Below are 25,636 nucleotides of genomic sequence, written 5' to 3'. Positions count from 1 at the left end.
ATTATGCACCATTTAGATGGATGGATGACACGCAGTGGAAGATGGGAAGAACACAAAGCAGCCTGGAGGTCTCAGGAAAGCATTCTGCTTTAAACACTTTTGTCTGAAGCAAACGAGATTCCATAAAGTCTCTTCCTGAGCAAGCAGTGTTAAATCACGGGTTTAACATGAATGAGCTACTTTATGAGTGACATGAATGAGCTACTTTAAACACTCATTATAAATGGTTAGTTTTTTTCAATATTTCTTAAGTGTCTAAATAGTGGGGTTTACAAATAAGAAATTTCCTATCTCAGATAAAGATCTAAAATGTGTACCAAAAGAATTATCTCTAACATGCAAATTCTATTGCCTTAAAGATGAGGAAATTCACTCATTTATATCTTCTTAGAGATTTTCAATTTTTTTCCAATGAGAAAGTAACAACTAGATTTTTGGTTACTTTAGGTTTTAAAAATCTTTTTAAGTGTTATCATGTGATATTACTCAAAGGCATAAGAACATGGGAGATTCTATGAGAAAATATTTTATACATATATAACCAAATTGGCAGCCCAACATTTACTTCTCTACTTCCAAAAGAGCAGACCACCAAAGTAGTTTAGAACAGACTGAGTAGAGGGGAAAAAAAGAAAAGAAAAAAACCTGATAACCAATCACACTTCTAACACTGAAAGGCAACAACTGTAGAGAAATGAAGGAAGGGTAAGTCCACAAGGAGGCCTTTTTCAGGAGAAAAGGGAAATAGCTAAGTACTAAGAGGTCACAGGGTACATTAAAAACATAAAAAAACAAAACAAAACAAAAAAAAACAGTCATTAAATTTAAAGATCTGGTCCTGCAAGAGCAGTTTTTGCTACTAAAAAGCATACCATTGTAGGTTTTTATTTTAATTCGAAAAAGATTTACAATATTACTTTGTTTTCTGAAGGTTTTTTCCTGTTCTTTGATTCTGTAATGAGTGTTACCAAATGGTATTTAAACAAATGTAAACATTAAGATGTCATTTAAAATGTAACCAAAAAGCAGAGAATTGGGGGCTTATTTAATTTCACTTATTTCTTCAGCTTCTTTTGCAAGAGATGTTCCACTGTCTGTTTTAACTTTCAAATAAAATAAATTTATTGAATTTCTCACTGGCATTATTTTTAATTACACTGATTCTTTAACTGCACTCTTTACTCAACCCAACTGCAATCAGCAGTGGTCATGGCAGCACATCCCAACCTACCTCCTCATGGCACACCACACTCCATGCCCACTGACTGCAAAGCCATTCCTATGAGAGTTGGGGAATTAAAAAACAAAACGATGTGTTTATTAATGCTACTGAACTGTACACTTAAAAATGGTTAAGATGGGGCTTCCCTGGTGGCGCAGTGGTTGAGAGTCCGCCTGCCGATGCAGGGGACACGGGTTCGTGCCCTAGTCCGGGAAGATCCCACATGCCGCGGAGCGGCTGGGCCCCTTCGCAAAGGGAGAGGCCAGAACAGTGAGAGGCCCACGTACTGCAAAAAATTAAAAAAAAAAGCTAAGATGGTAAATTTTATGTTATGTATATTTCACCATAATAAAAAAAATGGGAAAACAAAACAAAAACTGTAATTCTCACTGAATTGCTTTTACACAAATAAGACAAGGTATTAACATAAAATAAATATTGACAGGAGCCAATAAGAAAGTCAGAAGTGAGATGAGAAAACGTCTAACAATGAAAACAGACTGACACAAAACATGAGCTTGATTCAGGCTCCTTCAACTAGTTGTGAGTAGAGGGCACAATACTTAAAGCCTCACTTTCCTCACCAGTAAAAAGCGGGTTTTGAACTTGATGATCCCTAAGTTCTCTTTTTGCTATAAAATTCTATGATCCTATAAAAATGAGAAAATCCTAAAAAATTAAAATAAAAGGAAGAGGTGATGGAGATGGACGTATGTGTGCCTGTGTATGTGTATTTAGCACCTGTCCTTTCCATCTCTTTCCCCCCATGTCCATGACTTCTACAAATCACTGCTCAGGATGAGCAGATAGGGGCTCTCCAAGCATGGCTCACTTGCTAAAATCTTGTTCCTTCTTTCAAATAGCTTATGAAATCCCCTGCAATCTGCTCTTGCAGAATACACAAACTGCTGATCACAGAGCTAAATTCCCAAACAGCCTAAACTTGAAAGCAAATATCTTTTCTCATCTCTATCTACATCACAAAAGCACTTGCCCTAAATAGAATATAAACTCATTCAAGTTTCACTGGAGAATCTATGTCAATAAATGTCAGTAAAACAAAACCACGAGAAAAAAATAAAGAAATGGAGAACATAAATTTCTAGAAGTGGATGTATTTCATTAAAGTTGTTTTAAAATAGTAAGTAAAATAATTCAATGGAAATGCAACGTGAGTTAATGTATAATTCATAGACTTCATGTTAATGATTTTGACACATTATCATAGGTCAGCCAATGGATTAGCCTCAGTTTCCAAATCTGAATCAATGTAGGAAAAAAAGAGGTTGTATCAATACATAGCAGTTGGTTAAGTAATGAATGATAAAATCATAAATTTGAATGACTAATTTCAATGCTTTGTGATCAAAGAAAAGGTAATTTCTTGGTAATTCATGTTTTTGTATCGTGAAATAAGGAAAATAACTATCTTTTAATTTATGCAATTCTAAGCACAATAAACACACAAAACATTCCCTATTAAACTGATAATAAGTGTAATAAATTACAAGACATGGTTCAGCTTATCTAGTTATTACCATAAGATATTTTGTGAATGAAGTATTTCAACTGTGTTATTTTAGCAAGCACCTGTTTAAAATCTGGCAGACATCTAAGGGGCCAAAACTAAATTTAGCAGACATCTAAGGACCCAAAACTACACTAATTAATTGGTTGTAACCTACTATAAATCAACTATGTTAACCTGATAGGGAGTACCTATTTAAAAAGCCAAATCTACAATTGAGGATTGACACAGTCGGGCTGGCGTTAAGCACCTGAGGTATAAAAGATGACAACATCTTTCACAACCTGGAAGAAGCATAGGCAATGTTACGTGGGTCAAGGCAAAACAGGTGTCACAATAAACCCGGAAGCCCATACCTTTCATTTCCAATAAGCTCATTTGGTTCACTGACAAAAGCTGTGCTGGTGATATGCGCCCAGGTAATGCTGAAAGAAGGTGGTACCTGACATCTAATAATGCTTAAAAACAAACACACAAACACATTTCTGTTCTCAGACAGACCTCTCCCACCCGTTTGCTCTCATACCAACATAGAGACTGCCACATTCTTTCTACACTAGAAAGGCTTACCTCTAGCCTTTCCTAACTTCTTTCCACCTTTAAAGCTATCTTTGCTCATGTTTATTTTGAAACCATTTTCAAACCATATAAAATGGCAATGGGTAAGGAATACACAGTCTCCAGTTGTGATATGCTCTGTTCACGTACACCTTAAAAACACAAACTTTCCTCTCACACATGTCATTCCTCAAGCAAAGCCTTCCAAGAAAAATAATAAGCCTCTCTTCAGGCATTTAGCAGAAAAAAAAAAAAGACAACCCCCCCAGGAAAAAAAAAACAACTTTCCAAGAAATAAAATCCATGTATAAGTTTGTCTATTTCATTACAATCAGGCCTATTTTTGCTCAGTTATTTCTATCTATTAACTCCTAAAAGTTATTAGCCAGGGTGTCTGTGTTAGGTCGCCTCTAAATGGCTCCCATAGGCCCTTGCGTCTTGGGACTCACGCCCTTGTGTAATCCTCTCCACAGTGACTGAGTTGGATTTATTGACTCCTATCAACAGAATATGGCAGTAGTGATGGGATGCCACTTCTGAGATTAGCTTACAGAAGACTAGAGAGAGTCTTGGGTGCTCTCTCTTGGATTGCTCACTTGAGCGAAAGTCAGCTGCCATACTGTATACAGTATCTCAGACAAACTGTCAAGTTAACTGGATAAAAATGGCGAGTTTCCTACTCAACCCGAAAAGAGAATAAAATTTATTCTTAATTCTGATATCTGCTCAAGTTTGTGAACCATTTTCGTAGGGGGTAAAAATTCTCCCTACCCCAGAAATATGGTCACCAGCTGCAACATTAAAAAAATATATGTAAAGCTGAAATGGAAAACATAAATTAGCTTCACTTTGCAATAATAAAGGTCATAATCTATTGATATGGAAATACCTGGGATCCTTGAAAATAAGACTCCACTTGTTAAAAGAAGTAGATTCAATTATTAAATTACTAAATACATACAGAACCTAAAAATAAACAAAACCCTTAAACGACTGAGGATTGGGATCCATTGTGATTTCACCCAATTTTAATAATAAAGTGAGCACCCACCATATAAGAAACTAGAACCTAGTCACAGAGAAACAAGCAAGAGACAAGTTAAGAATCTGCCGAGTTTATAACCAAAGTTTAACGGCTGAAGCAACTGGCAATCCATCGTGACCTTAACTGGATATGTTTTGCATTCACGTTACTGTAAAAAAGTATGTTAAGAGCCAAAAACTCTGCCTATGCACCAAAAACACATTCTACTTGGAACGCAACACCTGGGCTAGAAGAGCGTAACCCTCTGCTGTTTCCCGGCTTTATTTCAGAGTGAAGCCGGGGTCCTACCTGGGGTCCCAAGCTGACCTAGGGGTCCCCAGTGACCCAGGAACACAAGGAGCACACCTACTCCCGCCTCCTGACACGGATTCCTCGTTTTAATTAGCCAACACCGCTGTCACTCAAGGTGCTTCGCACAGCCATTGGCTCCAAAGTCTCGCTGGTTGGCAAGTTTCTGCCAAACTGGAGCACCGATGGTCATCATTTCCGAGAAGAAAAAGTAGGGGTGTACAGGGAAGAGAGGCAAGAACTCTGAAATATCTAGGAGGACACCCTTACCTGAGCGACCTGCGATTCCCCACCGCCGCCGCGACGAATCGGCCTCTCGGCGGGGGCTTTCAGCCAAAAAGAAAATGGTTCAGCCGGGAAGGGGTGCCCAGGCCATGGAGAAGCCGGTTCAAACTTTATTTGTTCACGCTGGTGGAGGTGAGGTCGGGGAGAATCCCAGAAACAGCACCTGATCCCTCCGAACTCAGCGTGCCCCAGGCTGCAGCAGCCTGAGCGGCCGACTCTCCGAGTTTTGACGTTTCCTATTGTTGCCGGAAGTGACGTCCGTATTCGGGGGCGCTTCAAGAAGAAGTATTTTTATCCCCTCGATCTACGATTCGCCACAGAGTCCCGGTCCTCTCACTTCGCAGTCCGAGCCCCTGTGAGCCTCAGAACCGGGCAGACTTCGAATCTGCACCTTGGGATCGGACTGGACGTAGAAAAGACTCTCGGCAGGGTCAGTCTTTCCAGGGCTCTGTACGAACGTGCTGTGGAATCTGCAGCGGGGAATCCAGGAGCGCAGGGGCGCCGGCAGCTTGGAAGGTCCTGCCGCGGTGCGTGGCGGGCTTCCACCCGCTGCTCAGAATACAAACGGTCGGCGGGAGAAGCGCGTCCCGGCATCGGCGTCGGGCCGCAGGGAGTCGTTGCTGGAGGCTGGGCTCCTGGGGCTCTGGGATTGCACATGCTACCACCTCCTCTGCCCGTTGTGCGGGGCCGGAGGCCTTTGGAGCCCGTTCTTTGCTCGGCCGCTGCTGGGTGAGCGCGGGGGTGCAGGCGGGGCTGCGCCCCGGGATGGGCCGGGGTCGCCTCTCTCTGCTGCCCTAACCGAGGCCCTGGCTGGGGCGAGTGACCAGGGCTGCCTTTTCATCCTTTTAAATCAAGTGCAAGGGAGGAGAGCGCTAGACGTGCCTTGCCCATGAACCCGACTGGGATATCCTTTTGATAACGAAGAAATGGGAAGAGCTCATATTCTCAGATCAGGTTGTAACTTAGGGTGGGAAGTCCTAGACGGACCGATTCTTGCTGTTGGAGCCTCTGAGCTGAGGGGCAGTCCGGCTCCTCGGAAATACTGATGAGAAGGAAGAGCTGAGAATAGTTGATGTTTTCCTTGCTTTACATTTCCCTAGTGTTTCAGTGTTTCTTCTCCGCTTTTTTCCCTTACCGTAAGAAAAAAAAATCAATCTTGAAATTTGGATTCCGGAATTAGGGCTGTAGTAGACTGTTTTTCTAAAATTATCCACAAACCTTTTAACGGTTTTATATATGAACACAGCAATCCTACAGAGTTATATACTTGACCCTTACTCCCCGTTTTCCCCAATTTTCTCCTCTTTTTTTTTTTTTTTTTTTTTTGCTGTACGCGGGCCTCTCACTGTTGTGGCCTCTCCCGTTGCGGAGCACAGGCTCCGGACGCGCAGGCTCAGCGGCCATGGCTCACGGGCCCAGCCGCTCTGCAGCATGTGGGGTCTTCCCGGACCGGGGCACGAACCCGTGACCCCTGCATCGGCAGGCAGACTCTCAACCACCGCGCCACCAGGGAAGCCCTCTCCTCTATTTTTGATAGATAATATTTAGCGTTATGAGCTGTCACAAACTCTTAGCCCTCGACCGTCATCTTTACACCAGTCGGTGTAGTTGCTTCATTCTGACAAAAATCACTGAGTTCAATGGCATTCCATTGGAGGCATCATTTAATGACCTCTAACAACGGTGAGATTCAACTAGATTAAAAATCTTAAAATGCTATTTTATACCATTTCCACAATGTCTCCTGTAATAAATTCAGTGGGGCAGACCTAACTAGTAGCAGAGAACTCTCTGGAGGAAGCTAGGAAGCAATATGAGACCATCTTAATGGTTGAATCTGTGCTACAAGCTGAGTGATATATGCTTTTGTCTTTTAATTTCTTTTATAAGGGTTATAAAGCGAAAATGTTAAGCGATTTCTTAAAAAGTTACTTTTCATGTCTGAAACTACTATGTTTAAATGTGCACAAGTCCTAAATTGGCTTTTTTTTTAATGTCTTAATTTCTAGGGTTTTTTTCAGTTTTATAATAGAAAAGTAAAGCCTTTCATGAAAGTGTAGAGCAGTAGCTGTAATTTTTTTCTATAATACTCAAAAATGTTTTAACCCCTTTGTTTTTTCTATCCTGTTTATCACTTATCTCTTTCACCTGCAGATCCCAGCTGTACCTGTATCTTACTCTTCTTCAAAATATTTATTCTGCTGGTACTGAAGAGGATGTGTTCCAGGGACATACTTTGTTGTCAGAAATTCCATTACCAAAGGTAGAAATAATGAGACATTGGTATATGTTTACAGGACTTCAGAGAAAGGAAGGACGGAAGATACCTTAAAGTGTTAAATAAGACAAAAATTCCATGTACCGCAAAGATGGAACATACATCTGAAAGGATTAAAGGAAGTCTGTGGGAAGAGATAAAATTTATATTAAAATTATAGAATGTCTTAGGAGAAAAGGTCCCCCTAGAAGAATTGTGTTACGATACGTGGGTCTGGAACTTAAAACGAGCTAACACCTACTATATTGGCCAGGGCAACACCCAAGAATATATATTTTTTTGCATTCAACAGCCAGATTAGTTCCCACTTTGTCTTTCCCAGGAAAATATGACTGGTCTTGGGAAGTCATCTTCAACCGCTTCCATATGCACATAAATCCCCCAGTCATCCTAAAAGATGTTAAAGAAGGTTTACCCTTCTTGGCCAATATATTGTAGAATGTGATTTTTAGGATCACTTCCTCTTTTCTCTAGTTCCCTCCCATTTGACACTACTTGAAATTCCCTCTGCCTAAAAATGTGTTTAGTTGAAGTAATTGGTTGGCTGAAAAATATTGACTAAAACCCACGTGTGAGCATTTAAAAGTATATTCAATAACGTGTTCTTTACCATTTTGATAAAGGAGAGGAAGCTTGGAACAGGAATATTCTATGTTCTTTAAGAGGAGGAAAGGGTACAGAGCTGGGTGGCCAGTGGCTTAAAATAGAAAGCTTACTAAATTTAGGATTTGGGGAATTGCTAGCCCACCTCTGGTTATGTGTAGATATAGGGAAGGTGTGTAAGAAGGTGATTTGTATCCTAGGCAGCTGCTGGGATGTTGACTAGGGGGAAATGACCGTACTCACTCTACTTCACCTGATTTATGTGTTGTTCTGTTTGTTTTTAATGTCAGTGACCTATTTTTCTATTTGTCTTACATTTTACATGTAGATCTTCAACAACATACCTGGAATTAATTATGAAGGATGTGAGGTGCCCTTTACATCAAGGGGTCAGGATTTATTTATCCCATTTGGATATTCAGTTGACACAGTACCATTTATTGAAAAAGACCATCCATTTTCCAGTGCTACTCTGCATCAACTTTGTCATAAGTCTAGTGTCATCGTATGCATGGTCTATTTCTGTACGTTATTCCATTCCATTGTTCTGTTTGTAGATATTTTCAATAATTCTAAATTTAACTTTATACTGAGTCTCACTATCCAGTGGTTGAATTTTCCAATTTTGATCTTCTTCAGCATTGTGTTATTTATTGTTTATCTTTTGCATATCTATGCAAATTTTGGAATCGGCTTGTCAATTTCCACCTTTAAAAAACTGCAGGGAGTTTTGGGGAGGGATGGCATGGAGGGAATACATTGAATTATGGATCGACTTACTGAGTCTTTAAATCCTTGCTCAAGATGTAGACCTCTTATTTAGGGCTTCTTTAATTTATCTCAGTGAAGTTTTCTGGATTTTTTGTTTTGAGGTCTCACAGATCCGTTTTAGATTTATTCACATGTTTATGATATTGGAGGCTAGTGAATTATTTACACATATATTTTTTAACATATTTAAACATAATTTAGAAACTATTTGGGTAGTACAGAGAAATAACAATTGATACTTGTATATTGGCCTGCTATCCAGCAGCCGTGCTAAATCCATTTGATTTCTTTTGGATTTTTTCAAATACAATTATGTTGTCTGTGACTAATGACATTTTTATTTCTTCCTTTTTAGTCGTTATTCCTTTTATTTCTTTTTCTTGTATTTTTGTACTGTCTAAGACCTCTAGTACAGTATTGAATAGAAATGGTGAGAGTGGATAAGCTTGCCTTTTCCCAGTCTCAGGAAGAAAGCTTTCAGTATTTCACCTTTACATATGATGTTTGCAGTAAATTTTTTGTAGGTATCCTGCAGATAACTGCAGGCAGTTCCCTTCTATTCCTAACGTCCTAAGAATTATATCCTAAATGTTGAATTTTATCAAATGCCTGAGTTTGTTGTTGTTTCAGCTTTGACCACTGGAAGCTGTTTCATTTGGTTCCTGTGTCCCTATGACATACGTGTGGGATTGGTTTGTTTGTTTTGTGTGTAATTTCTTACTTTCTAGAATTATATAATGCCTCAGGCTCATCTCATATATTTCCTGACCCAGTCCTAGAATTGGCCATTTCTCCAGGAATCCAGCATTACACATATTCTGCATCTATACTAAGCTAAACATGAGTTCATACTTGCATGTCTAACTAAACCATGAGGCGTGGCTCATTCCAATCTCGTCCCCTTGCTTATCTGTAAATTCCCACTCCAGCAGTGCGAATCCTGGCTTCTACTATTTAGCCATCCATTTGCTTAACTGTTCAATTCCAGCATATATGTGGAATTAACTCATATGTACACGGGAAACAACTTTATACACTGGAGTACAGTGTTTCTGTGCAGCTCATTTTGCCTTTAGTCTCACAGGCTCCACTCATTCCCAAAGTTACTTAGCAGCTTTTCCATCCACCCCCTCTGTGAGGTAGCTTTGCACATTACCTGTATGTGACCCTCCCTCTTACCTTTGAATCCTTGCAGCCGTGGTCTCTGTAGTTTTTATTGTCTCTACAGTTTTGCCTTTTCCAGAATATCATAAAATGGAAACCAAACAATATGTACCCTTTTCAGACTGGTTCCTTTTACTTAGCAATATGCATTAAGGTTCATTCGTGGTCTTTTTGTGGCTTCATAGCTCTTTCTTTATTGCTGAATAATGTCCTGTCGTATGGATGTGTTAATTTTTTAAACTCATTTGGCTATTGAAGGACATCCTGACTGCTTACAGTTTTGGGTGATTAGGAGCAGAGCTGCTGTAAACATTTGCATGCAGGATCTTGTATGTGCATTAAATTTTCAAGTCACTTGGGTAAATAACTCTAAGCACGATTGCTGATTGTATGGTATTTAGCCTTGTAAGAGTCTGCCAAACTGTCTTCCAAAATGGCTATGCGATTCGCATTCCCACCCACCAAAAATGAGAGTTCCTGTTGCTCCATATGCTCATAAGCATTTGGTACTGTCAGTTTTTTGGATTCTAACCATTGTGATAGATATGCAGTGGTATCATTTTTTAAATTTGTAATTACTTAAAGACTTTCGATGTTGAGCATCTTATATGCTTACTTGCCATCTGTGTATCTTCTTTAATGAAATTTTCAGATATTTTGCCCATTTTTAAATTGGCTTGTTTGTTTTCTTACTCTTACATTTAAGAATTCTTTGTATACTTTGGAAACAAGTCTTTTATCCAGTGTGTGTTTTATGAATATTCTGACTGCAGCCTGTCTTTTCATTTTCTTAACAGTGTATTTTGTAGAACAGAAGTTTAATCTTAATGAATTCCAAGTCAATTTTTTTATGGGTTGTGCTGATATTTTCTAAAAACTCATTGCTAAACCTGGGGAATCAGAGTAGTTGCCTATAGCTTAGCAAGTTATATGTGTCTGGGGGGGGGGGGGCGGGAGGGGGAAGCAGAGGGAAAGTAAAAGTCTAGGGTTTAGCAGCTTCTTATACGGACTTTCAAATATTCGTTCTTATTTCAAGGCCATGGCCTTACCCTTCAGCCTTTCAGAAGTATCAGGTCCCCTCATTTCTGAACCTGTTGCTGTTGTTGGCTTTCCTCCTAAACAGGAGGATGGGATTGACCTACCTTTGCTCTGCTAGGTTGGTTATCACCCATCCATCCATTTTCCATCTTCCAAAATTTTGTTGACGCATCCTTTGTCATGTGGAATCCCCTCTGGTTTTCTTTACCCTGATGAGTATATATGGTTTCTAATCATTTACTTTCATTTTAGTGGTGTTTAGAAAAGGGAATGAAGGTAACATGCATTTAACCAGCTGCCATATTTAACCAGCTGAATTCCTGAATTTGTTTTAACTTATCTATTTTTTTTTTTTAAGCAAACGATCTGATTTACAACTATGTAAGTTCAGAACCCTGGGAATACTGACCAAATCTGTGCTAAATTTCTTTGTCTCCATTTCTTACTGATTTTTATTATGTACCCTTTATAAGCATCCACAATACTCATTGATGGAGATTATTTTAGGGTGATGTGTCTTCCCAAATTGTACTTTGTTGTACCATTAAGTATTTGGGAGAGTGTCATATGATATCAGACACACTGTTAGAAGATGAACATAAGGCAAACTTATTTTTTTAGTGAAAAAATATTGAGGGGGGAAAAGTGCACCTGACATTCAGGAGTATATGGAAGGTACAAGACGTTACTACACCAGTAGGGAAGATGAATTAGGGGAGAAATAGCTAAGATAAATATGGTAAGTGTGTACGAGATTGAACAAAAGAGATTAGAGAAGCTTCAAAGATACAAAGAGTTGAGCAGTGTTTCATGGATTTTTTTTTTTAGGTGAAAATTTAGATAATTTCCAAAGCTGGAGCTGAATCGAATGTTAAATAATGGCAACAGGTGACTTAAAAAGAAGCTTACGGAACCTAGAACAAGTGCTTCGCTCGCTGAATTATCCTAGAGAGGTGGATTGTGTAGGGTGAGCTACAATATCAAACTTCTTTGTATTATTTTCAGTAATGATGTGAGGTAATGCTTGACATGAGGGGAGTATCTAAATAAAAATCTGGATTTTATCTGGGTCCTTTACATTTTTTCCTTGAAATGACTAAGAGACTTTTAGAAAGCAGTCAGGAGTTTGTTTCTAAGTAGGAATTAATGACAAATTCCAACTCAGGAGATTTAAAACAACTTTTAGAAGTAGGAGCACAATATTGTTAGAATCAGGTATGGTCTCTATACAACGTTTAATCTCACGGAAGTGTAATGGATTTCATTAGTTCTGTAATTTACCACCCTTGCACACTGAGTTGGGTGGTATTCCTTTTTGATCCGGGAGAGTCTAGTTAATAGATTTCTTATGACAATTTATACCATGTTTGAAGATTGTTATTAAGCTATCTCACTTAAACCTTTTGCTTTAGTTTCCACTTTCCAAGTGTGACTTACTCGCCTTTGTAGAATGTCACAAGGTACATTTCTTCTCTAATTCTGCCAACCTAATACGGTACTCCCATCATCCTCTTATCGTTTAATACCTCTTTTTCTTCCTCCCTGGGATGGCTGACTGGTTAAATGTTTCCCCCCCACTAGAATGCAGCCTGACATCTGGGGCTTTTTGTTTAGTTCACTGCAGCCCCCCACATCTAGAACTGCCTGGCACATCTTAGAAGCTAATTAGACATTTATTCAATGACCGTGTCGAGGGACAAGTCCAGATTAGGCATATGTTCAAGAAGTGAGGGAAACTGGGTTGGTTTAACCCAGTAGAATCCTAGATAGTCTTGTAAACTAGGGAAAGCTAACCAAGAGAAGGCTGCAAGTGAATGGATACTGAGGAGACTAAGGAAGGTTTAGCTCTGATGACTGTTATTACGAGCATCGTATGTGAGGAGCAGAAGGCATTCCCTAGTCTGCTCCCACAGTGTGTACCAGTCATATACTGGTTCCTCAAAACAGGGAAATCTCTACTATCCAGACTGGCAGGGGCTGAGTCAGTTTGAGTAGCCAAGTTTTCTTCTTCCCACTTTAAGTATTAACATTTTAACAGACATTTTGGTTAGGAATAATTCTAAATATACTGATGATTTCTCCTGTCTTCTGAATACAGCACTCAAACATTTGAATTTTCTATTGACCCAAGAGTATCATTAAGAACAAGTTTAGATTATCTTATAAGACAGTAATGTCTGCAGGGTTTATTGAGATGGGTAGTGCTACTTGCTGCTGCTTCAGGTTGCGCTCCCCGATCCGACATGCACACGTACACGTACAGATACACACTCCGCGTATTTTGATTCTGTATACTTTTTGCCATTTTAAAATTTTTTCCTGACATCTGCTGTTTTTCGTGTTGGCCTGTCAATTTATAATGTCTGTTTCTCTTACTGTTTCTAGTCTAAGTCCTTAGAAACTAGGTAACCAAGATTTTTGAGACTGTTTAACTTAAGAGGTATTAAATGCAGACCTGACTGTTTTCTATTCATAATGTGGATAAAATGGACACATTTTGCTCTAAAAAAGTACTTTTTCAGTTCCTGTTTTGAAGTGTCTTACAGAGAGACAAGGTTGCTAGAGCAGTTTTCTCATTGGGTAAATTATAATTTTACCCACGAACATAAAAGAGAAACAATTTATGCTTGTCCTGCAAAAAAACAAAATATAATCTTATCATATTTGTTCTCTGCCTTATTGAAAAAAAATTGGGCAGGGATGGGGAGATTTATGTATGTGTTTGAATTTTGTGGAAAACAAATGTTCTAAGTAAGTACATTATCGCATCAGTTGAACAAATACTTTCTGTGCCTTGTTGTGAGAGAATCAGTGAAGGCACTTCTTGAGAAACAAGATCTGTGTGTGGAGACAGTTAGACAACAGTACAAGGCAGAGCATCAGGTGTCAGATCCTGAACACCTGGGGAGTCGTTCTGAGAGAGATCCTTGTGGATCAGAAAGATGGCTTCACGGGAGGCTTGAGATTTGACTGATGATTCACAAAGAATGAATGACAGATAACAGAAGAGTAGGATACCTTTCTGGGCTGGAGGAATTAGCGTAAGCTAATAAGGTAGATTCCAAATGGGCCTGATGTCAGGGGAAGATAGTAAACTGGTCAGCCTGGTCACAGTTGATAGCTTTTCCAGCCCTGTTTTCCTCATCTGTAACTTAGAATTCCCTAATGTTTTCCCTCTGCAGCTTTGGTGATAAAGAGCAAGTGAGGTAATGTGAGAAGTGTTTGCAAAACTGTAAAGCCTACTTTGTGTACTGTAAGACCGTACATTTGCTTTATTAGTAGTGAGAAAATGGGCTAGATCGAGTAAGGCGAAGCTTTGGAAAATCAATAAATACTGTGGTAAATAGACTGTTGGTACTAAAGAGTTTTTGTTTCATAGTTAATTTGCCTATACTGGTTTAGAGTAGGGGATGGAATCTAAAGGGTCTTGTGCCTCACCTAATTATTATGGCTATTGTGTTAAATTATGAGTTTTTGACAGCATTTCTTTTATTTCCCTGATTATCCAACTTCGTGGCATTAAGCTTATTAAAAATCTTTTTCTGTTTTTCCTAACAGTTTGGTAAAGGGAGACACAGCAGCCTCTCTGCCCATCATCAGCTATTCCCTTACCTCATATTCACCTTATGTAGCAGAACTTCTGGTGGACTCCAATGTAGAGCTCATAGCAAAGAATGACTTACGCTTCATAGATACTGTCTACAAGGTATTTTGAATTTATGAAACAATAATTCCTTTTAGAAGTCATTGAATGGTTTTTCCTAAGATTAATGTTATTATAACTCAAATATATGCCACATACATAGTTGACAGAGTATTTTCAGATGCGTTTATCTCCTGTAAATGCAGTCCCTGTTATAATCAAGATGCCATTCAAGTTTGCTGTATGTGTCATACTCTAATGAATATGAGGACTGGTAATTGTCATTGGTTATCATTTGCCTTTTTTATATCAAATTTTAGTAAAATTTGGTATACTGGCAGAAGTTAGAGAGAAATGTGGTTTTAGTGAGTAAAGTTTGTGGTTCAGAAAATTGTGAGTTAATTTAGTTGTTTATAAGAAGGGACTACAACTTATGTTGGAACAACTTGTGTTCCTTGAGGTCTGAAACCATGTCTTATTATCTACTCTAGTACCTGCACTTGTACTATATGTATCCTGAACTTAATCTCATGTTTGATTTTTCAGAACCCTACTTTGTATCATTAATTTTTGCTCACGTACTGTGGTTTTCTTAACCTTTTTAAAAAAATAGTAAAGCCCATTTATCAAATCAAATCTTGATTTTTTTCTTTTTCAGGTAGAGTTTGATGAAATGGTAGCCTTTAAATATAGTCTCTGTTTAATCTTCCCTTTCTTTGTCTCTCACCCCAGAAAGCTTCCATGGAAGCCTGAGAGGCACTTCTAGGAAATCCCAGGGTCCACAGAGCACACAGAGCAGGTTTTGAAAATTGCTGGTTTAATCTGTATCTCTCATTTTATACATGAGAAATCGAAACTCAGTAGCCTACCAACTTGTCTAAAAATCAAGTCATGATTTCTATAAACAAATAGAACTGTGGTTTTCTGATATCTGCTATAGTAATCTTGTTCAGCGAGCTAAGGAGTTTTTTTTTTTTTTAGTACCTATGAGGATATTTGAACTTTTTATATCTTTTTTCATCTCTCTGGACAGCTATCTATCCTCTGGTACATCCCTAGCTAACTGTTTCCTACCTGTTCTCCTACCTGGTCAGGACTCACAGCACCCCTACAGGTTTCTTTAGTGCCCTATATATAATGGCTTAATCCTCCCCTCTCGCCTCTCAAAAATGGCAGTATATCCCTGACCAGGTGGTCATTTATAATTTTGGATTTTTGAAAGAAATTGCTCCCAATTATTTCATTGATCTGTTTCCTCTTTACAGCTTCTTCGTGATCAATTTAATTATAAACCAATCTTGACGAAAAAGCAGTTTCTCCAAAGTGGATTTGCAGAATGGAAAATCCAAATTATATGTGATATTTTGAATTGTGTGATGAAAAAGCACAAGGAGTTGAGTGGTCTTGAGAAGGTAATTTTATTAATAGATTTTAACTTAGGCTAAGTTGCTATATTTTAATGTTAAAAAGTCAATACCCTAGTCAGCAAATTAATGCATAGTGCAATTACTGCACTATTCACAGGTCTGGGTAACCTTACAATGCCTGATGTTTGCTTTAAATACTAGTGACTTGTTTTTGCACATTTGTGACTTGGAGCTACTAGTCCTAAACTAATAGTTCAAACATAATACATTTCCATCACTTTGTAGTTTTCAAGAGACGTGTAGTCTCATTAGACTCGGCATTATTTGGCAGTCACATTTCATATGAAAATTTAAGTGATAGAGGAATTTAATATATACATCACGCTTTCCCACATAATTTATGACATCTTAATACCTTTTTTTAGGCTCCATCACAACAAAGAAAAAAAAATCAGTTCTGCTAAGTCAGAACCTTGTTCAAGCGCTGAGAAGACATCAACTGAACCTGTGGGCATTGACGTCACTGGCAGGTTTATGACTTCGGGAAAGGTGGGAAAATACAAAGAGAATGCATCGTGTAGTGTTAAGAGTTACCTACCTAGTCAATCCAACGTATAAGGTTCACTTTTCTGACTAGCATCTGGTAAAACATTCTGCTTAGACATTAGAGTGTAAGGATTTTTAACAGTGCATATCACATATTATCTGGGAACATTCCTAAAGTTATAAGAAGAGGGTAGAAACGTACAACTGAACAGCCTTTCTCTTTATATTTCTAATCTTTAATTCTGCCTCTTGCGATCATGAACATTTGCACTTAATTACGTATCTAGTCTTCCTAAAGACCCTCCCTTTACTTACAGTGATAGGTCACGATTTACGTACATTCATATTTCTATACCAGGACTGTGAATTATCCAATGATTGATAGTTCCTTAAATCTATAATCTGGTTTTGGGGTAGTGTTTTGAATATTTTCTCTTTGTTGGTAGATATCTTCCCTGCCCTTGTCTGCTTCAAGCACCTGTAGCTGAATGAGTCCAATGCCTTTAGGGATAGTTTTTCCATCTCCAAGGGAAAATGAAGCCAAAATATTATTTTATAATGGTAAATATACTTTCAGCTGTCTTCCACCTTGGGCAAGCCCTTTGAGATTGAAAGATAGACTACCAGATGAATAACCGATGTGTCATTAGATAAAGGAATGTGAGTATTTTTTGGCTGAAGTAAAATCTAGGGAATTATTTTTCCCCAATTCAAAATATGAGTTATATAAACAGAATCTGTGAAGATATTTATACTTTATGCCATTTTAAAAAGTAGTGACATTTAACTGTAAGAAAAAGGCTCTTATGTCAGTAACTTTTAAAAAAAATATGCCTGTTTTGCTCCAGGTGATGAGGGCAATATGAAAAGGAATGTAAGTGTCTTGTATCCTTTCCCAACTAGAATTTATCTAAACAGGGATTTTCTTACACTGATTTTTTTATATTCCTTGTGCTTAGCACAGGATTAGGTCCACTGTAAGGACTAAGTATGAGTTGATAGAACTGAATGCATTTTTCAATCTTCTATTTCAGTATGGGGGCTGAGGGGTGATCTAAATTGTCCTAACAAAGAAAGATAAAAAATTTGAAGACATCAGACTTTTTAATTTTCGTAAGATAAAGTTTCCTTTGTTATCCATCAGAATTTTGTAAATTACATCAAATTCTTAATTCTCAGAAATTTGAATAGTGATTAAAAGTATTCCAGTTTAGAAAAGTTGAAGTAGTAAGTGCATTCCTTTGTTTACATGAAAAACTGAGTCAATACTGAAGCAAGTTGTCTCCTCCCCAGTGCCTTCTCTGGGGTGGTAGTTGTGACTTCTATGTCACATGTGCTGAGTTCATGTTCATACGTGGATTGCCCGTAGAAAAGGAAGTAGGCAGAAGAGTCCTACGTAAATGCGGTTTGACCTGGTGCCTTTACTCTCAGGACTTTCCCTTAGTTTGAATTGTTATTGACAGTTTTATGTTTTGTTTAATTATTATTTAAATAATAATTTAATTTAAATAAATTAAATAACAAATTATTTAATTTGTTTAGTTATTATGTTTTGTTTAATACAAAAAAAAAATTGTAATGAGTCCTACTCATAAAGCCAGTTCTTGATTATCTACATGTGAATAGTGTGTTAACCTTTTAAAAATAACTTCTTCTTATGGAACATTTCAAACCTGTACAGAAGTATCCATTCTGTGATTCAGCAATTTGTCAACTCTTTGCTAATCTTGTTTCTTCTTAATTGTAACCACTTTTCCCAACATCTTTTCTCCCAAACCTGAAACCATTTGAAACAAGTCCCAGACATCACTGAATAAATATTTCAATACTTTTGTAAAATATAAGAATGCTTTTTAAAAATCATGACCACAATTGTATCATCACACCTAAAATAATAAGTTTGTAATATTTGGTATATGCATATGTGGTAATTTAAACTTCTGTAAATCTTAAATGGAAGATAGGATGTTTCTTTTGAAAAATTACTACGTGTATGTTTAAAAATAATTGTGGAGAACAGGGAAGCATCTCTGACATGTTTTTCTCTGTGCAGAAGAAAGCTGTGGTGATCCGGCACCTGTACAATGAAGGTGGTCCTAACATTCCTGAAGATACAGTAACAGATGTTAATGAAGCATTTGATATTTGTGACTTAAAGGCTGCTGAAATAAAGATTCCTGAATTACGGGTTCCTGAAATTAAGTGTGAGCGGCAAGTAAGAATCTGGGACTTCTTTAACAGATGCCAATATTTCTTGCTTTGATATACGTGATTATTTCCGCATCTAATCTTTGGAATGTTTCTAGCCTTTTAAATTATTGATCGTGACATGTTATCTTTGTTACCATTACTTAAGAATCAATAAGTCTTACTGAATATAATTCAGAAGATATTATTTGCTGCTTATATTTAGGGTACTAGGAGAGATGTCATGGGTAATGCAAAGATGAATAAGACATAGGACTTGACTTTAAGGAATTGACAGTCTGGTGAGAGATAGAGATATACTACTTTGTTTAGTGAAGGTTCTTTATCACCTCTTCCCCATATTGATGAATGGAAAAAAATGGTGCATTACCACCTTTTCATTTTCCTTTTGGGGCCCTTGCTGTCTTTTGCTCTCTTTCTCTCGGAATATCGTTGCTATTACTTTATTGCCACAGACCCCATTATAGTGTCTCGTCTCTACTGCTTCTGTTAAAACTTCTTTTTCTGTCCGTCTTCTATGTCTTGTGACTTCTGTACATCTTGGTATACAGTTGGCATTTAAAAACTACCAGATGGGGCTCCCCTGGTGGCGCAGTGGTTGAGAGTCCGCCTGCCGATGCAGGGGACACGGGTTCGTGCCCCGGTCTGGGAGGATCCCACATGCCGCGGAGCGGCTAGGCCCGTGAGCCATGGCCGCTGAGCCTGTGTGTCCGGAGCCTGTGCTCCGCAACGGGAGAGGCCACAACAGTGAGAGGCCCGCGTACCGCAAAAAAAAAAACTACCAGATGACCATTAGGCTTACTTCCCGTTTATAGCAAACGGAACAATCTCATTTCTCGGTCATTTCCTCTTAGCTTTCTGCTAGATCTAGTTAAAAGAAGCTAGTCACTTATAGTTTTATTATACAAACTGATACTGTTCTAAGAGCTTTATACAAATTAATCCATTTAATCTTACAAGACCCAAATGAAGTTGGCACTCTTGTCATCTTTTTTTTAGATAAGGAAATTGAGGCATCGGGCATCTCACATGAGCTAGTTTAAGTGTCCAAGGTGCCTGCTCCAGAAGTAGCGCTCTTAACTCTCATGCTGTCCTGCCTGCTGTAACTATTGAAACAACACGTGGAAATGGGAATACACTGAATTACAGGTATTTTAATCTGTGTAATATTTTTAATCTTTCTGATCATTTTAGGATACAGAAGTCAATCCTGAGATTATTGCACTACAGACTATGCTTGCTGAATGCCAAGAAAAGCTGAAGAAACTGACTTGCATAGAAAGTAGATTAGAATCTTTGGAAGAAAAAATGAAAGGGAAAGTGATGGTGAATGAAAAAACCTGGGCTGATCTTCTAAGTCGTGTCACTCTTCTTGAAACAGAAATGCTTTTATCTAAAAAGGTATTTTCTTTCCTTTACATTTATAGAATATCTCAAGATACAATAAAGTAATTCCTTTGTTCATTATTATTCTCTTATTTGGAATGTTAAATAAGAGAATACTTAGGTAATGGGAAGTGTTCAGTTGGGATGAAGGCCTGTTTAGGAACACCCTGTTTGGTGATGGTTGTTGTGACTATTGCTTTTCTCTTCATCAAATAAGATGATCTGACAAACTTGTGAGCTGAGCTTTTAGAGACAGTTATGTCATTTCTGGTCCTAGTCTGTCTTTCCTTCCTAGAAAGTTAGTAGATTCAAGTTTTCTCTCTCCTTCCACATTTAAGAGATCATTTTTTATAAGTAGGAATTTTATGTTTTGCTTGTAAATAAAATAATCAAAAGTAAGTATTTATTATGTCATCTATATATTTTATGCTTAGCAGTAAGAGCATAAAAATGAGAACATATCTTTTTATTTTATTCTAAATACTAAACCATGTCATTCCAGAATGATGAATATATAGAGTTTAATGAGATGAGTGAAGACTGTGCTTCTAGTAGCGACATGGATAATCTCAATCCGGGTAAGTTCTTGGCGTACTGGAATTGGTGATATGGTAAGGAGTTTTCACAAAAATGTTTTTATAGTATTTGGTCATTTTAATTATCCTCAAACCTTATTTTTTTAGAAATTGCAAAGCTCCTAAGAACAAAGAAAATATCAAACTTACAGACTATAAGTCAAGGATTGCTAGAAAAGCCAACTTACATGTCTTACATGTAGTAGTTGCATAAATTCCAGTGTACAAAATTGCAAACTTTTAGAGATGTTTTACTCTTTTAATTGCAAAGTGCTTTAGAATAATAAATGGACCTCCAAAGTTTCTAATTTAAACTTAAGTAGTAGCTTTTGCATATGTAAATAATATATGTAAGAGAAAAAAAAACACATTTGTCAGTAACCTGTAAAGTGTTACAGACCTCTTGCATTTCAGCAGTTCACTGATGGTGATAAAATGAGAAGGACCTAAAATTAGGACAAATCTTCTCCGTGTCACTTAACCTCACTAGGCTACTGACATTGTCATCGTGACGGAGCAGCAGGGATAAGATTTCTGAGCGGCTTTTCAGTTAAAGCTTTAATTTTTTTGATTCTTACACTTTTTGAAAAGACAAAGGTCTAAATTTTGTCGTGTTTGTAATTAAATCATATTTGCAGAAAAGATATTTTGTCCAGCTGAGAATTCATAATGAAGCTAACTTTTTTAATCTGTGGGTGTTTAACCTCATTAAGTCTTTCAGCTACTATGTGTATAACAATTTAACAACAACACATTGTAGTGGTAACTACAGGCCTGCACTGTTCCAACTGCGATAGTAAAACATTTAATTCTCAAAGCAAGATAAGTGCTATTATAACCCATATTTTACAGAGGAAGAGAGATTAAATAACTGCCAAAGGCCATACAGCTGTTGAATGATGGGACGTGTTTGAAAAGAGGCAAACTAGCTTTGATGTTTTCTCTTCAACACTACATATTCAGTGCACGTGCCAGTTTCATTGCACAGAAAACAAGTTCAATAATTAGGTTATTAAATAAAATTATTTGAGATGCATTAAATAAAATTATTTGAGATGCTGCTTCTGGCAGTAGATTTATTATAGACTACAAATTTCAGATTTGGTAGAAGTTGACTTTTTTCCATTTATCCTTCATTCATTACTCAACAAATTTCAAAGCTCAACTCTAAGATCCTTGAGAGCAAGAACTTTATCTTACGGTCTGTCTAATATAACGTCTGTGCTTCTGTCACCAGTATCTATCTGTATATGGTAGAAATCAAATTTTTATGCATTGAAAGAATGCTGAAGTCTGCTATTTGCAAAACATTGCCTTTTCCAAGTTCGATTTCACCTGTTTGGGCTTAGTACTTTTTAAATAACAGGTTACAGAACATACTTTTAACACATTAGTCCTATGCTAGGACTTAAGAGTGATGAGCAGATAGACCACTATCTGAAATGGATTATAGATTATGAATGATTTGAATATCTAGTCTCAAAAAATGTATAATCTGACCCTGATCAGTTGAGTCAAATTTATGAAGCCTGACACATTACACCTTACCTCTCCATGCTACCTGGAAGCAGAGGGTTTGAATTCCTTTTGATGTTGAGAGCGACAGTTCACCAGTCTGATCTGAGGATCATGTTAGTTGGGAATGCTTTTGGTGAAGTTCATGCCCATTAGTAAGTAGAGGAATGGAGCAAACAGCCAAGAGAAGGAGACAGGAGAGACTGTGGCTCCATGAGAGACCAGAGTCCTCATGTGCTAACACTTTGTTCCCTGATTGAGGTTGTCTGTGTAGGCTTACGGTTAAACTATGTAAACCAGTTTAAATGGGTACCTGATTTCTTTTTTTTTTTTGGCCTTGTTTTTGCAGCCAAATGTACCATGACTAAAAACATAGGGCTTATGAGATTGGTTGGACAGGAACTTATCTCTGATGTTCTATATCCAATTTGATGGTAGGAAAGACTTGCCATCATTTTGTTGAATAATATCCAGATACTGGAAATGGAAAGTTGTTCAGTTCTTTAGAGTAATAAATCTGTGAACCTGAATTTTAAGCAATTTTTTCCCATACATATCAACTTAGGGTAGAATGTTTCCTGATTTTTAGGAAGTACATATAGTCAGTTTTAGTAATAGTTGCCACCATTTTAAGAAAAGAATATACACGGATCAGTAGCTTATTTAAAAATACATTAACCTGTATATTCAATTGATTGCTATCATGATAAAGATAATGTTACTTTTTGTGATCTTTATTGACCAGTTTTTAACATCCAGATCTCCATACGCAGGTCATTATCCTAAAAGAATATTAAAAACTCATCTAGACCTATACCAGTAGGCACTTTATATTGAGAGGTTTATGTTTCTTCCCTCTATACATAAAATTTTAGATATTTGACTCTACTATGAAAGGAAAAGGTAACCTAAAAATTAATTTCTCCACAGATAGAAAAAGCAAAGAGGAAAGGCAAGCAAATATTCCTTTGTCCTCTGGTTATAGTATGGTATCATCCGATTCAACTCCCAGAACCTCAACTATTAATTACTGTGGTTTGAAAGAGATTTCTGAGGTAAGAAGAACTACTTAGGTGATTTCCTCTGTAAGGTCAGGAGAGCAAGCAAGCATTAGATTTAGTTGCAGCAGCCATGGGCAAGAAAAATAGTGAAACTGTAAATCTTAATCTCATAAAAATTCTTTGTGATAAATAAACGGTACTTAATGCAATGTTTTAGACTGTGTTTTATGTGTTCACGGTCCATCTTTGATTATGGTTTACTTTGAGAAATGGCCTAAATTTGTTGCTTTTAAATTAAAGGAAACAACAATCCAGAAAATGGAAAGGATGAAAAAAATGTAAGTAACAGAAAGGGGCAACAGAAATTCATTTCTCTATAGGGAATTGTGTTGGATTACGATATATAAAGAATGTGCATGTGTGTTTCAAACCTTGAAGGTCTCTCAATCAGGTGTGGAATTTCCTTCAATACTCCAGTGGATAATAAATCCACCTCCAGTTATGCGTTTGTGAGATAAGTCACTGTTTTTGTTTCCAACAAGTGATGTAAAACATTGTTAATGGAATTAATTGGAGGTTAAAGAGTGCAGTGATGTTTTTGGTTGATAATCAAGAAGTTATCTATTTTTGATAACTACTTTATCAAAATATTAAATTGTGTATGTAGATGGATGGTTTGGAGACATTTTAAGTATTGCGAAAGTATTGCTAGTCCTTTTCAGAAAATTGTTGGTATGGTAGTACTAAATGTGATACTTTTATCTAGTACAAATATGAAATTACATGATTTTTTTAAAGAACAGTTGAAAGAAAATATGAAATGAGATTGTGTAAGATTATCATGTAGCCTACTACTTTAAAAAACTATATATATATTTTTTTTTTTGGAAATTGAGATGCGCCGAAATAACTTATGCTTCAAGAATTAAAGACACATAATTGACTCCAGTTGTTTTTCCTCCCCTTCTGGCCATAGTATACTTATTAACAGTAACTACCTATAAATAATCACTGAAATTTATTTAAGGCTCAAAAGCATAACTGCAGCAACCTAGTTCCTATGCCTCACTATGAATTTGTTATTTACTTAATGTATTATTTATGTATTATATTCCAGGTTTGAAGAAACTGCAGAGTTACTGAAATGTCCAAATCACTAATTATAGAATTTTCTGCATGAACCTCTCTAGGACTTTGGCTCCTGTACATACAGTTCTCTATACAGTTTTAATATACTGTAATATTTTTATGAGAATTTGAATTCCATTTGGTATATTAGCTTTTTCATTCAATGTTGAATAAATACTTAAATATTTTTGTGCTGTGCTTATACCGCTTTACAGTTTTACTATTCTTAGGAAAGCTTAGGTGCCAGTACATTTCTTTTACAGCGTGAAGTCATTCCAGCACTGTATTTTTGTGTTGACATTTGTTGGCAGCGTGCTAAGTAGTTTTTTAAAGTACAGGCTTGAGGACCATGGTTTACATCCTGTTGGAAACACTCCACCTGGGACTTGCATGTTGTCCCCAGGAGGCTCTCATACATGCCATCTTGCCATCTGTACTGACGAATACCTTGCAATGAAAAGTTAAATATGCTCATTGAGATTGAAATACAACAAAAATACAGCTATTTCACGCTCAGTCAAAAGGCAGCAACACGCTTTCAGTTAACGTTGAGGAAGTTAGGCATGGTTCTCCTTTTGTATTTGAAAGCAGGTTGGACAATGGTGAAGATGTGCCGGGTATTTTAGTGCTCTACTCTGTAACACATTTTAAGGGCAGCAGCTCAGACCCAGATGGTGGCCATTCCTGTATTACAAGTTACACAGTGAGGGTTTTTTTTGTTTCTTGTTTTTTTAAATGATGGGAAGTTATATATCTTTCTAGAGAGAGAAAAAAGTCCTAGAGGAAGTTAAATTAAAAGAAAAATGAAATTCATTTTAAAATACTAGATAAATTCTCTTATTTATTCCTGTGCTTATATAAATGTAATTTGATATTTGTCACCTATGGAACATTAATAGTAAGTTAAAATTCTAAGTAGAGATAACTTTTAAGAAGGCATTTTTAATATTCTACTACAGGTACATGTGTAGTCATCATACTTTAAAATTATGAACTTTTGAAGTTAGCATACAACTTTGAATTTAGTAGTTTCAGTAAATATTTCTAGAATTAATGAATCCAATTAGCTTAATTTTTTCGATTGTAAAAAATTATGAATCGAGATTATAAAAGAAACTACTTTGTCAATTAAACTTCTAAAAATTCAGCATCAGCATGGAATTGTAGCACCACCTTGTGGTTTACATGCCAGTATTTTACTTTTATTGAGATATGTGATTTGCCTGTAAAACATAGGATCATATTTTCCCTTTTGAAAAAACTCAATTCCAATTTTAAAAAGAAAGTGTTTTTGAAATTTTCTTTTTTGTGCAAGAGAGAAGAAAAAATCGTCTTCTTTTCTCACGGTCTCTTTTCCCCCTCCCTCTCCTTTTTCCTTTATGTTAGTGTACATATATACCAATTAGATGATTTTAAACATTTTAAATTTCCTGATATACATTAAGTGTGCCAAGTATAAGTTTCTATTGAAAATACAGTAAAAGATG

At 36.9% G+C, this 25,636-nt stretch overlaps 2 protein-coding genes across 2 annotated transcripts in view; one reads left to right on the top strand and one right to left on the bottom strand.

Moving 5' to 3' along the window:
* The window catches only part of FBXO8 (F-box protein 8), a 39,095-nt gene extending 33,918 nt beyond the window's left edge, over positions 1-5,177 (bottom strand). The window contains exon 1 of the mRNA XM_032635468.1: positions 4,912-5,177. The gene's annotated coding sequence lies outside the window, so the exon portion shown is untranslated. The remainder of the gene's footprint in view (positions 1-4,911) is intronic.
* Positions 5,178-5,326: 149 nt separating this feature from the next.
* Positions 5,327-25,097, top strand: CEP44 (centrosomal protein 44). Its single transcript, XM_032635467.1, is given in 13 exon segments — positions 5,327-5,655; positions 7,081-7,189; positions 11,609-11,747; positions 14,339-14,486; positions 15,689-15,835; positions 16,216-16,233; positions 16,235-16,339; positions 18,390-18,551; positions 19,739-19,945; positions 20,433-20,508; positions 22,951-23,075; positions 23,322-23,359; positions 24,139-25,097. Coding segments are annotated over 11 exon segments (1,158 nt in total). The 5' UTR covers positions 5,327-5,655; positions 7,081-7,189; positions 11,609-11,658; the 3' UTR covers positions 24,182-25,097.
* Positions 25,098-25,636: the final 539 nt, after the last annotated feature.

Source organism: Phocoena sinus, chromosome 6 (genome assembly GCF_008692025.1).
Source record: "Phocoena sinus isolate mPhoSin1 chromosome 6, mPhoSin1.pri, whole genome shotgun sequence".
In the NCBI taxonomy this organism is placed as follows: domain Eukaryota; kingdom Metazoa; phylum Chordata; class Mammalia; order Artiodactyla; family Phocoenidae; genus Phocoena; species Phocoena sinus.
Note: the sequence above shows the minus strand (reverse complement) of the source record. Positions and strands in the feature narration are given on the sequence as shown.